The following is a 14,110-nucleotide window of genomic DNA, read 5'->3' as shown; positions in this document are numbered from 1 at the left end:
GTCGACACTTCAAGTGATGACCCTTAAGTCAAATGTTATCACTCGGGGGCTCGTGAGACCCTCGCCAAAACAGGTCACCATGGCTTGTGCGACGCACTCCGTCTAATACTTTGACCATCGTCTTACTCCAAGACTCAGTCAAAGTGGGGGCTAACTGTAGACACCTACTTTTGTCCCCATTCCCGAAAGGGAAGGTTCGATGATGAAAGCGTAAATCTCCACTTGACAACGCATCTCCTATAAAATAGCGAATCTCAATTCCCCTTTTCATTTCACCCGAAACCTGCTATTTATAGAAACCTGCTATTTATGGAAACCTGCTAAAAATAGTAACTACCGTAATGGTAGTTGTTAAAAGTGGCAAGTCATAAAAGATAGAAGCCTGTCAGAATTAGGTGTTGCACTCCAACATAAATCCTAAATGAGATAGAAATTGCGAGAGAATCCTATTCCTAATATGATTCGAAAGTAAGAGTCACGTATTAATTAAAATCCTAACGAGCCTAGAGTTCGTAACGGGCCCAGACGCATCCCGTCACAAGGTTAATACGCACTAAAAGACTCAATTAAATCTCAACGCCTGGCTAAGAATCATATTTTCAACGCCTGGCTCTAGGCGCAGAAAATACCTGGTACGTGTTTTTTCCTAATTTCTCGTGGATTAGAGTTCTGCAATTCTATCTTTCCACGAACTCTTTTCTATAAATAGGGCCTTAAGTTCGACGTGAAGACACAACACACAATTATATTTCTGAGTATTGACTCTGAACCCCTAAGCCTAAGCCTCACGCTGCAAAACCGATCACGCGTTCTGTCGCAATCGATCCATAAATCGAACAGAACGTATCCTGTCCCATAATTTGAGATTCGTTAAATAAAAGGAGAAATACCAAAGTCAAAGTGGTTAGTTTTCTGAGAATCGTGACGCACCTCTCAAGGGTGCGTCGTAATGTGTCCCTTTTCCATGATTTAATTGCTTTCCTCGCCCTTTTATGAACCGTTAAACTAACTAAATTTGATTGTTCGATCACGCTTAATAAATATGATATTTTTGGGAAATTGAATTATCATGCTAGGTCCCCTAAAACAATCTAAATCAGATAATCGCGCTCGATCTAGTACTATATGTTGCATATTGTTAAAATCAACTCAGATTAGTTTAATAGTTAACGCATGTCCCTTCAATTATTTATGCTGAGCTAGTAAGGATATCCTGCCTCTGGAGTTATCGAAGAGCGAGTACTCCTCTCGGTAGTTACAGTCCCCCGAACCCTCAATCTCTACCCTGCGGGTGTACGTTGAGCGATCCCCACCACCAGGGATCACAAGGGAACCTACGGCCGTCGTGGTCAAACATAATTGCACTCCCTTTATGTCACGATAACCGGGTTTTGTCAGTTTTTCTCATTGTCGTTAAAAACTGAATGGCGACTCCTATATTACTAGTCAATTGGGTGTAAACTCACAGGAAATCCATTTACACTTGATTTGACAAAAAGAAGCGTCACGCCCACGAGGGACGAGGTCACGCATTAGCCTCGTGCTTTTTCGACCCCTAACAATTAGGCAAGAAGATTAAAGCACTGCGGTCTGATAGAGGCGGTGAATTCTGAGCTATGAATTTGATGACCATCTAAAAGAATGTGGAATTCTGTCAGAATTGACTCCTCCCAGAACACCTCAATGGAACGGTGTGTCAGAACGGAGGAACAGGACCTTGCTAGACATGGTTTGATCAATGATGGGTCAGGACGAACTTCCAGTAGAATTTTAAGGACATGCACTAAACACAGCTGCACTCACACTAAATAGAGCTTTGTCTAAAGCTGTCGAAAAGACTCCATATGAGTTATGGTTTGTAAAGCCTCCAAATGTGTCTTTTCTTAAGATTTGGGGATGTGAAGTATACGTCAAACAATTAATTTCAGACAAACTTCAACCAAAATCTGACAAATTTATCCTTGTGGTCTACCCAAAGGAAACAAAGGGGTATTACTACTACAATACATCTGAGAACAAGGTGTTTGTTGCCCGACATGGTATCTTTTTGGAAAGAAATCACATTTCCAAAATGACAAGTGGGAGAAAAGTAGACCTCGAAGAAATTCGAGTCGAACAACAAACTCTAGAGAATGCTCAAGATGACATTCAGATTGAAACTCAGAGATCTTTAGAAGTATCTGGTTAGAATCAAGAACCATCTAGAAATGTAACCCCGCATAGATCGTAGAGATATAGGTCTCAATCGGACAGATACTTAGGTATTTTGACGAACGAGAGCCATGAAATTCTATTGCTAGAAAGCGAAGAACCTGCGACTTACAAACAAGCTATGACAAGCCCTAGCTCTAAGCAATGGCAAGAAGCCATGCAATCTGAATTAGACTCCATGTTTGAAAACCAAGTTTGGGATTTAGTCGATTTGCCAGATGGCTACCAAGCCATAGGAAGAAAATGGGTTTTCAAACTGAAAAAAGACAAGGATGGGAAACTAGAAGTTTTCAAAGCTAGATGGGTTGCAAAAGGTTACAGGAAATTCCACGGTGTGGATTACGATGAAACCTTTTCACAAGTTGCAATGCTAAATTCTATTCGGATATTGTTAGCAATCGCTGCATATTACGATTACGAAATATGGCAGAGGGATGTCAAAACCGCTTTCTTAAACGGCGTTTTAACAGAAACTGTGTTTATGAAACAACCTGAGGGTTTTGAGAATCCAAAGAATGCTAAAAAGGTATGCAAGCTTAAGAAATCCATTTATGGATTGAAGCAAGCATCAAGGAGCTGGAATATACGTTTTGATGAAACAGCCAGTGACTTTGGCTTCATCAAGAACGCAGACGATCTTGTGTATACAAAAAGGTCAGTGGGAGCAAAACTGCTTTTCTAGTATTATATGTCGACGACATATTACTTATCGGAAATGACATTCCTATGTTGAACTCTGCCAAGATTTGGCTGGGGAATTTTTTTTTCGATGAAGGATCTAGGAGAAGCACAGTACATACTGGGGATCAAGATCTACAGAGATAAATCTAAAAAGATGATTGGACTTAGTCAAAGCACTTATATCAATAAGGTTCTTGAAAGGTTTAATACGGCAGACTCCAAGAGAAGCTACCTACCCATGTCTCATGGAATGACTCTAAGCAAGACTCAGTTCCCACAAACACTGGATGAGCGTAGACGAATGAGTGGGATTCCATATGCATCATTGATTGGTTCAATAATGTATTCTATGATATGTACACGCCCGGATATAGCGTACGCACTGAGTGCTACGAGCAGATACCAGTCAGACCCAGGAGAGGCACATTGGACTGATCCCAAGAATATTCTGAAGTACCTGAAAAGGCATAAAGATGATTTCCTGGTCTATGGTGGAGATGATGAATTAATTGTAAAAGGCTATACGGACGCAAGTTTTCAAACCGACAAAGATGATTTCATATCACAGTTTGGGTTTGTCTTCTGCCTCAACGGAGGTGCAGTAAGCTGAAAAAGTGCTAAAGAAAGCACCATTGCGGATTCTACAACTGAAGCGGAGTACATTGCTGCACATGAAGCAGCAAACGAAGCTATTTGGCTAAGGAAGTTCATAGGTCAACTTGGTGTACTCCCCTCCATTAAAAGACCAATAGCTCTATATTGTGACAATAACGGAGGTATTGCATAGGCAAAGGAGCCTAGACACCACCAAAGAGTCAAGCATGTACTTCGTAGATTTCACCTTCTACGAGAGTTCGTTGAAAGAAAAGAAGTCGAGATAAGAAAGATTGGAACTGACGACAATATCTCAGATCCATTAACTAAACCTCTGCCGCAAGCGAAGCACAACTCGCACACTGTAGCTATGGGAATCAAGCATGTTGGAGAATGTCTTTGATGTCCTTAATAAATGTTTTAAAGGTTTTAGAGTTTAATACTTTGTAAAACGTTTTAGTTAATCATTCATATAAATGAATAAAATTCATTTTTCCATTTAATTTTGTGGTTATTAAATGATTAGTCCTTTCAATTTGACGATATATTCAAGATAGACTATCAGGACCAGTCCTGTGACTAAGAAATGTCTATCAAGTGAACTTGAATGTCAAAAGTTGAAAATGGTCCCTGGTCGGAAGTTTTCTATAAAGATGGACGCATAGAAAACCCTAGACGACTAAAATGCAAGATGACTAGTAGTGTTGTGTCTTGAACTATGTGGACATGGAAATGTCGCAATCATTTGCATAGATACTTACTTGAAAAAATTAGTATCGGACAGACCTGTAAAACTTTACTGTAAGAGATAAAAATTTGTCATGAGTAAATTTCAGTACATTATTAGACACTAATCCTAAATACCTGAGTGATTTGAGATTACTTGTTCGAGAACTGGTTACCTTGACGTTGTCAAGCGTCGCACCGTAAAACGAGACTATAACGGCAACGTTCCGGTAATCACCTATCAAACAAAGTTTAATCTCAAGATTACAAGATTGGGATTTTCCTCCCATAAATCGGGATGAGATCCTGAAAGTTGTACAAGGCCACTCGGAGAGCTAGAAACTAAAAAATGCATGGTCGTGCTCAGATGAATCAAAGGCTATGATTATCAGTTTTATTTGATCAGTTGAACTCTGAAACCGAGAAATACCTCTGGACATAATAAGGATGACTACTCTTACCTTATGTTCATGAGCAGGCATCAAGGGACAAAGGAATTAGGCAATGCACACTTGTCCCTAAGGACAAGTGGGAGACTGAAGGAAATAATGCCCTTGGTCCAAGTATGCATTCAATGCGAAGTCTAATAAAAGCGGTTCAGTATTAATTGAGTAAACAAGTTAATAATTCAGTGAGATCAAGTGAGCTGAATGCCTAGCTAGAGGCCGCTTCAGTTCAAGTGGAATTAATAATATTAATCCACAACTTATTCTTAACTGAACCCGTATGGTCACACAAATAGTACGTGAACGGATCAAGTATTTAAATGAATATATTATTCATTAAATACTCTATTTATGAACATTCGGAAACGATGGATCTCGGTTCCAGTGGGAGCTGAAATCGTCAACAGGAAAAATATAGAATACTCCGGAAATGATGATATTGCCGGAAACGGAAATATGGATCATAACGGAAATATAAATATTATCCAAGTTGTAGATGTTTCCGGAAACGGAAACATGGTTCGTATCGGAAAATATTATCGGAAATAGAAATATTACCGGAAATGGAAATATTGCCGGAAACGGAAATATTACCGGAATCGGAAATATTGCCGGAAAAGGAAATTATTTCCGGAATCAGAAATATTAACAGAAACGTAAATATTTGTTCGAATCGGAAATAAATTCCGGAATCGGAAATGAATTCCGAAATCGGAAAACGAATCGGAAGCCCGACGTAAGAACGATCTACGAACGAGTTTGCGAGACGCAAGCCCCAGCGCCAAGCAAGCCCGCGTGCGGAGCAGCGAGCATGAACAACGAGCATGGGGCGAGAAGCAGCGCCCAACGAGATGGGCCACGTGCTGCTTGCTCCCACGCCCAGCGCGCATGGGCCGAGCCAAGCAACAACGCCCACTCATGGGTTGCGCGTTGCGGGGCTGCGTGCTACACGGCCAAAGCCTTGGCCGGTTAGGATTGCTTGCTTATCGTGTTTTCCTAATTCTACTAAAATTAAATATTTTGGTTAAATCTGAAATACTTAGTATTTGATTAAACCTAAAATTCTAATGTTATTAGTTAATTAGAATCCTTATGGATTTAGTTAATCGATTCCTAGTAGAATTCTAACTCCTCTATTTCCACCCTATAAATATGTGGTTCATGATCACAATTTATCATGCAATTCAATAAGTATTCCAATACATTAAGTTCAAGAGAGAATTTAGTATTTGCCTAATATTATTGTGAGTTTCCCGAGTGCACATAAAACCTTAGAGAATATTCTAGTTGGTTGAATCTAAGGCGGATCCGAACGTGCTGTGAACTATCTACGGAGGGGAGACATTTGTAGTACTATACTTGTTCTTGTTCTATTCGGGAGCAGCTAGGAAGGCACGCATCACATTGTATGTATCCTAATTATGCTAATTGACTATGTGGCAATTAATTTGGATTCCTGGCTTTATGGTTTTTCCGCAAGAATTATATTGTTTATATTATTCATAACCCTAAAGAGCATACTTGGGGTTTGACTTCACAATCCCGTGTTGGGATCGCGTTACTCACGGGGAAGGAGGGAGTGGCCGAGTCGGTTGGATTGGTTGTGCACCACGTAATGGTGGTGGAGTATATCGGAGGTGGGGTGTGTGATCCAAACAAAAGGCTATTGGGCTTAGCCCAGAATGATAGACGTGGGTAGGTGCCATATTTTGGGCTGGGGTAGATGAGTGGGCCACGTTGTCCATGGGAGTTGACATATTGGGGGGGTGCACGTGAAGTGCTGGAGATATAAGGGGGTTGATTATTGTATTGTGTTGGGCCTCCGTTTTGGACCGCAGGTAAATGTGGGAGTGCTGCTGTATGGGTAGGCCTCAACTGGGTCCTGGCGCTCTAACCTGACCCAGTTCCCAATTGTGGTCTATTATGCCCATGTGAAGTAGCATTATGTAGGGAATTTTGGGTTGGGCCGAGAACAGAGTGGTGCTGCCATAATGGATTAAGCAAAGGGAATGGTTCCGATGTTCCTAAAAAGTCGTAGTCCGATTCTTTAAAGGAATTTAAGTTTTGAAACGGGAAAGTTTTCTCATCAAATGTACATACCAGGAGAGTATTATTTTCATAGTGAAAGGTCAAGACACTTATAGCCCCGACGATTGGACGGATAACCTAAGAAGACACATGGGGTGGACAGGGGTGCTAATTTGTGTGGAGCGGTTTCCGATAAATTGGGAAAACATAAACATCCAAAAATCCGAATATGGGCATATGATGGGATTTTTCTAAACAACATCTGGGATGGGGTAGAGTTGTCTAGCATCTTAGTAGGCAAGATGTTTAATAAATATGTGGTTGTTTCTAGAGAATCTACCCAATATTGAGGTGGAACGGATTCATGAAATAAGAGAGTGCGAGACATATTAGTAATGGTTCTAATCATGCGCTCAGCTTTTCCATTCTGAGATGAGGTATGGGGACATGAAAATCGAAAAACTAATACTTTAAATGTGTCGTTGTCAAATTCCCTCCCATGATCACTTTGAAAATCTTTTATTGGTCTTTCAAATTCAGTTATGACATATTGCCTAAAATCCATAAAGGATTGAAAATCCTGAGATTTATATTGAAGGGGTATAGTCCACATAAAATGGGTAAAATCATTTAATAATACCAAATAATATTTGTGGCCCTTAGTGCTACGAATAGGAGAGGTCCACAAATCAGCATGAATAATTTCAATAGCAGTAGAAGTAGTGCTATTAGAATCATAAAACGGCAAACGCACATGTTTCCCCAATTGGCAAGAAGGGAAAAAACTAGAGTCATGCTCTTTATTACAAACTATGAAATTTTTAGTTTTAAGAAAATTTATAGCTGGATTTCCCGGATGTCCTAGACGATCATGCCAGGTAGCATATGATGTGACGACGGTGGCTAAGCAGGCGGATGGTGAGGTGGTGGTTACAGGATACAAGTCCCCCGAACTATTACATCTCGATATAATACTCCCCGTACAAAGGTCCTTCACAGAAAAACCATTCAGGTCAAACTCAATAGACACAGAATTATCAGTTGTAAATTTACGGACCAAAATTAAGTTCTTTATTATTTGAGGGGCAAGGAGAACATCACGAAGTAATAATGGTGGTTTGGGGTGAGGCAAAGTATTATGACCATAACCCGTTACTGGAATGCGATTACCATTACCTTATGATTATTAGTGCTTAAATTAAATAGGGGCATGAGAGTACCCGCGTTGTTGGTCATGTGAGATGTCACACTCGAGTCCACATACCATGAATTATCCTGTGGAAGCGTCATCGTAAAAAAGGAATTACCCAAATTTGTGGCAGTCATAGACGACCCATATTTAGTTGGGTAGGCCTGGTAGTGTTGGGTGGGCCGCGGAGGTGGGCCAAGGTGATATTGGGCATGTGGAGCTGCTTCCCTATAATGCACTGCTTGTTGCTGCTGTTGAGGATAAGGGAAACGGGTTGCTGGCCAATTTTGGAACTGGGCCTAAGCTGGAGCAGGCTGCTTTGGGCCGGCCCATTGTGTTGTGGCCTAGGCAGGCTGTTGTGTGGGATGGGGATGTTGTGGATGTGGCTGATTGTTGTTGCCATTTCCACGGCCACGACCCCTACCCCGTCCACGCCCGCGACCACGGCCTCCCCATCCGCCACGACCAGGCTGGCAGCTGGTTAGTGTTGTGGTGGGGCCGCGGCTGGGAGTAGCTGATGATGTTGCACGACAAATCGCTTGGGCATGGCCACCTTGATCATTTGCACGTCGGTCATGCTCGAATAGTAGGTGTGACCGTGCATTCTAAAAAATCGGAAGAGGGTTCGATTGTTGAATCATAGCAGCTACAGTATCATAATCGGTACCAACCAAACCTGCAACAAGACGTAAGACCAATTTTTGTTCTGACACGGGTTGATCAATATTAGCTAATTGATCACTTATAGTCTTTAATTGCAAACAATAAGAATTAATGTCAGAAAAATCATTCAAGTGGACAGAGTTAAACTGATTTTCAAGATATACGACCCTTGTATGTTTGTTATCTTGAAATATGGCCTTGATTTTATTCCAGATCTGTTGTGCCGTATCTCCCCTGCAAAGAATCGTATGAAGAAGATCAATAGAGATTGTCCCATAGATCCACTGTTTTACAATAGAGTCGAGCCGCTTCCACATAGGCTCAGATACATCAGTAGGACGCGGAGTAGTGGGATCTATGTGATCAAGAACGTTGAAAGCATGAGCGTGACACTCGAATAATTCAACCCAATTTGAATATTGCACCTTTTCCCGATCAAGAATTAAAGGCATAGCGTTCTTGATATTATTTACCGAAAGAGCCGAGTGAAATTCCGTTGACGAAGGAGGCGTGAGGTCTTCGTTGTCTTTTGTCATGCTGCGGCGTGATTATGATGGATTTTTTGGTGTAATTAATGTGACCAAAGTCTAGAACTGTAACTTATTTTGTGGCAGTGGGAACACTGACGCAAGAAATTAATGGTGTAGAGAACCAGTAATTGAGCGGTAGCAATGAAATTAATGGCGAAACAAATTTCCAAGATCGAAAATAATATTTGTGGAAGCTAGATCTACAATCTAAGCTGTGATACCATGTTAGATATTGTGAAACTCCGTGAATTGGAGTATTGTCATTGATCAAATATATATAGTGGGTTAGAACATTAGTCCGGATTGGATTAGGAAACTTAATACGACTAGAAGTCTATTATACATAAAATATCCTAAGAGATTCTATCTCTATCACAGATCCCTTTGAAAAATAATACTCCCTTCATTTCTAAATGAATGTATCATTTAGATTTCTGATCGAATTATACTGATTTTGGCTTATGCTTTTACTAATAAATATATAAAAAAGTACTACATATATACTACATATATATACTAGTCTTTGTACGGGAATACAGTTAAACATAATAACATGTGCGGAACAATCCCCAAAGCCAGGAAACATGTATAAAGCACAGATTAAGCAAACTTACATTCGAAGCGTGTTTTCCACAATAATCTGTCAACGAAAACGAACAAAGAACTCACTGATCGGAAGCATTTCTCCAGCTAGCTGTTCCGATCACTTGATCTCACTGAATTAATTGTTCGTAATTAATCTGAACCTTGGTATTAGACTTAATGCACCTTGGGTGAAGGACATATTTCCTTCAGTCTTATATGCACACGACTGACAGGCTAAAGTCGTATCACCTAGTCAAAGATAAACCTAAGTCCACTAACAAGATAGCAAGGGAAGTAGGGATCGTATCCACAGGGAAACATGCGTTCTTTCTACTATTAATCAACTAATCTAGACTATTGGGAAACAAGAGTTGGTTGGTTTGTATGCTAAGACTACGAAAATAATTAAACAATTAAGAATGAAGATATTAAAGAATCTAGGGCATAGGTTCACCAACAAATAACAATCCAGGATGATAAACAATCGGCATTAATCAATAAAGCAATTAATTAGACTAGCATGCTCTCTCGAATCGATACTAATCATAGACTTAGAATTAACGGACTCTCGCTACGTATTAATCCTAATTCCACCTATTGACACAAGCCTTAATATCAAATTGCATCTCTCGAATCTTAACCTGATATTGCATGACTATCACAATTAAACCTGCGCAAATCTAATTGCATAGTGAAATAAACCAATCAATAGGAATCAATCACAATACCAACAATCAACATTATTCAATCATCCCTTCATAAATATTCATGGATCCCCAAACCCTAGATATTAGACTACTCACACATAATAAAGATAGCTAAAACAATATTAATCAATGGAGACATAATTAGAATAATTGATAAAGCAAGTAAGAGCAATGAAATTGAATAAACAAACTTTAGATTGAAATAGTACCTAAATGAAGAACAGAGGAAGAACTCAAAAGTTGGAGATTTTAATTAAAATAATAAAACTAAGTGTTGAGAAATTGAGAGAAAACTAAGATAAAACTAAGTGCTAATACTAGAATGAAAGATGTCTTCTAAAAATAAAAGGGCTAGTATTTATAGTTTGCCCAAATAACAAGCCAAAAACCATAATTAAAATATGCGCAAAAGCAGCAGGGGTTGGCGTCGCCCAATCGGGCAGAGCTTCGCCCGATCGGGCGAAGTGCTCGATAGTCGGCCCGATCGGGCCAAAATCCACCCGATCGGGCGGTTGCGAAAAGTCCACAGCAGTAATGTAGGGGGTTTTATTTTTCCGTTTCCTACAAGGGGGGTTGGCACGCGGCGGTTCATTTAGAGAACCGTTGAATTATTTTTGCACCTCGAAGGAGTCGCCACCAAACTATATTTTAGGTCCCGTTTGGGAAGACCGCAAAATGACTCTATTTTTGGATAAGGCCTTGAATCCTTGAAACGGATGGGTGAGATCCGGGCTCGGGAACGAAAATGCTTATTCGGCGAGCTTTAGAAATATTCAAGTACGTTGGCACAACATTGTTTCGAAAATACACCCTAGATTAGACTATGTGGGTTTGAATTTAGAGAAAATAGAATTTCTAATTGTATGGTGGTCACTTTGCTTTAAAGATTAATTTAAGAAACCTTAGGCCGGTTTGTCCAAGAAATTATCTTTGTTCAGTGTGATGTAACCTTTGTAGTTTGTTGTATTAAGCATGTTGGTGATGAAAGCAATAAAGCAAATAAAGCAACATCACAATACTAAATAAAATGCGGAATTAGTAAATACAAGACCCCCTAGAAATGGACTAGGGAGTAGGTCCACATTGCCTAGAAATGGACTAGGCAAGTAAAGGAGTGGAATTGAAAGTGCGGAATTGAAATTGCGGAATTGAAAGTGCATAATTGAAATTGCGGAATTGAAAGTGCGGTATTGAAGGTGCGGTATTGAAATTGCGATATTGAAATGGCATAATTGAAAGTGCGATATTGAAATATATTGCAAAATTGAAACTTGTGACGGTGACGGTGCTTGTGGATGCTATCTGTGGTGAGGGTGTGTCCGCGGAGCAGAGGGTTAGGCTCTTCCTCCTTGTCTTGGTTAGCAGAGTGATTGCCCCGAGTAGGAACAGTCAGGTGCATATTAGCTTCTTGTCCGCTCTGAGGGACTTGAGAGCTGTCTCGAGTTATAACTGGGATGGTTTGGCATATAGCCACCTCTTGTATGAAATGGGGCAGGCCTCCCGGACTGCACTGGGGAGTGACCCGAGCATGGCTGCTCTGTGGAGCGTGCTGGAGGTATTCGAGACTCCTTGTACTTTGTACTTTGTATTTGTATGCTTTTATCTTGAACTTGACTGATGTTTTGTTTGTTCCTTGAAAGATTTGGATCTATGAGCACTTTCCGACTTTGGCGTCGGAGCGTACTAGAGATGCGGCTTACCCGTATGCTGCCTCTTGGATAGGAGCGGTGCGCGTGGGTGCGTCCCTGGCGGCTTCTCGCAGAGCTTGGAGAGTTTTACCTGCTGATAGGGTAATGTTCTTGTACTGTTTTGCTCTCTTGTATTTGTACTGTTGCCTGAGTTGTTGGTTTTGCAGGTGGTATGGCGTCCTTTTGCCAACGCGGTTGTACCTACCTCAGCTGCTTGTGCCCATTTCCTGTCTGGGCGGCGGGTTTTGCTTCCAGGGGTGTACCGCCATATGTGGTATCTAGGGGAGCGGGTGTCCCTTCAGCATCATCCGGGGGATAGGCTTGTCCCCAAGGATCCACTGGAGTCCATGCTGGCTCTAGATGAAGATCTTTCCCGGCTCTATGCGGAGGCTAGGGGCGATGCGGTTTGCCGCTCTTGGAGGGAGTTTGTGCACAAGAAGGGTAGCTATGATGAATTCTTGAGGAGGTTGGCTCCACCAGTACGCTTTGTACTGCCGGTGAGCTTTGGACCTTGTATCTTGTATTCTTGTATTGATTGTATTCTTGTATTGATTGCATGATTGTATGTAGGAGGAGGAGGTTGATCCTGAGGACATTCCTCATGCTGATAGGATCCTCCGCTATGAGAACTCGGACGGGGAAGAGGTGGTGGAGACCATCCCTTTGACTTCTCCTCCGCACCGGAAATCATATGATGCTGTACCTGAGCATTACGCCCCTGTAAGTACTGCTGCATCTCTTTGAACTGTGTGTAATCTTGTATTTGGAAATTGATCTTGGATTTTGTATGCAGGCGCCTCGGGTGAGAGTGCGTCGCTGGATGCTCTTGCTTGATTCTTGGAAGAGGCAGTGTGCCAAACTGACCCGGAAGCTTGCTGGCCGGAACAGAGAGGTGCCTTTCTTGATCTTGAAACTTGTATTATGGAAATTCGAACTTGGATATCGATCTTTGAACTTGTATGTTGTATAGGAACGCCGTCGAGACCATGGAGGTTCCTTTGACAGAGAGCCCCAGGTGGAGACGTCCTTGAGGCAGGAAGGACCGAGTTTGGAGCTGGGACAAGGGTCTTGTGCTAGTCCTCATCAGAGGCATTCTGATGCTGAGCGAGGAGCTTCCCCTTTTGCACATGTTGATCCCACCAGGCATTCATTTGGGGGTGCTGGCAGTTCGAGGCCCTTTGTTCCTCCTCCCGGTTGCTACTTCGGAGGGAGTGGTCCTCAGCCTTGGGGTGCCGATTCATGGGCTTACTGGTCGGAGATGGATAGGATGCGCTAGGCTCAGATGTTTGGGCCATACCAGTACATGGCGATGTCGCCGCCTTATCAGTATTCCTCTTCTCAGCAGGGAGTCCATCCCTCTCCCGGCACACTTCGTATCTCGGAGCAGGATCCTAGTACCCCTGGGACGGAGTTGGATCAAGAGCTGGAGCGTCTTAGGAGGCGGAATAGGGACAAGGCGCCTGTGATTGAGGTCGCTGTCGATGATGATTCAGACTGACCCTGCATGGTAGCGAGTTCCAGCTTGCCTGGGTTGATTTTGTATAGGCTGGGTTGTATTGTATTTGTATGGATTGAAAACTTGAAATTTTTTGTATGGTTGTATTAGCTTTGAACTTGAATCGGCTTGAAATTTTTTGAAGATTGGGATTTGTATGTTTGAATATTTGGAATTGTATGCGTTGTGTGTGCCTTGAAATTTTGTGGCTATATGCATGCATGACAATTTTGCGAAAAATTTTGAAGAAAAAACAAATTTGCCCATTTTTTTCGGGTGTATATACCCACTATAAGCCCCCACTTTGACTGAGGTTTTTTGGTTAGGAAAAGCGCAAGTCAAAGTATATTCAACTCTTGCTTATGCACATGCAGAATCGACTTAGGACGCCGATCTAGGACTAGAATGCTTAAATTTTGAATAAAATTTACCCGACATCTGCTCAAAGCGTTGATCCGGACTGATTGAAATTGCGCGGCTTGCGCCTTTGGAATCTTGAATAATGGAGGTTGTACTCTGTTGTCCAAAACACTAAAGAGTGTGTACTTGGAGTCATAAGAGAGGACG

At 41.6% G+C, this 14,110-nt stretch overlaps 1 protein-coding gene across 1 annotated transcript; it reads left to right on the top strand.

Moving 5' to 3' along the window:
• Positions 1-7,074: 7,074 nt before the first annotated feature.
• Positions 7,075-13,660, top strand: LOC130465959 (uncharacterized). Its single transcript, XM_056834734.1, has 6 exons — positions 7,075-11,915; positions 12,001-12,150; positions 12,216-12,545; positions 12,619-12,768; positions 12,842-12,940; positions 13,019-13,660. The coding sequence occupies exons 1-6, from the start codon at positions 11,847-11,849 to the stop codon at positions 13,322-13,324; spliced, it is 1,104 nt and encodes a 367-aa protein (XP_056690712.1). The 5' UTR covers positions 7,075-11,846; the 3' UTR covers positions 13,325-13,660.
• The last annotated feature ends 450 nt before the right edge of the window (positions 13,661-14,110 follow it).

The sequence above is a fragment of the Spinacia oleracea genome, chromosome 1 (genome assembly GCF_020520425.1).
Source record: "Spinacia oleracea cultivar Varoflay chromosome 1, BTI_SOV_V1, whole genome shotgun sequence".
Classification (NCBI taxonomy): Eukaryota; Viridiplantae; Streptophyta; class Magnoliopsida; order Caryophyllales; family Amaranthaceae; genus Spinacia; species Spinacia oleracea.
This window is presented reverse-complemented; position numbering and strand designations above follow the sequence as displayed.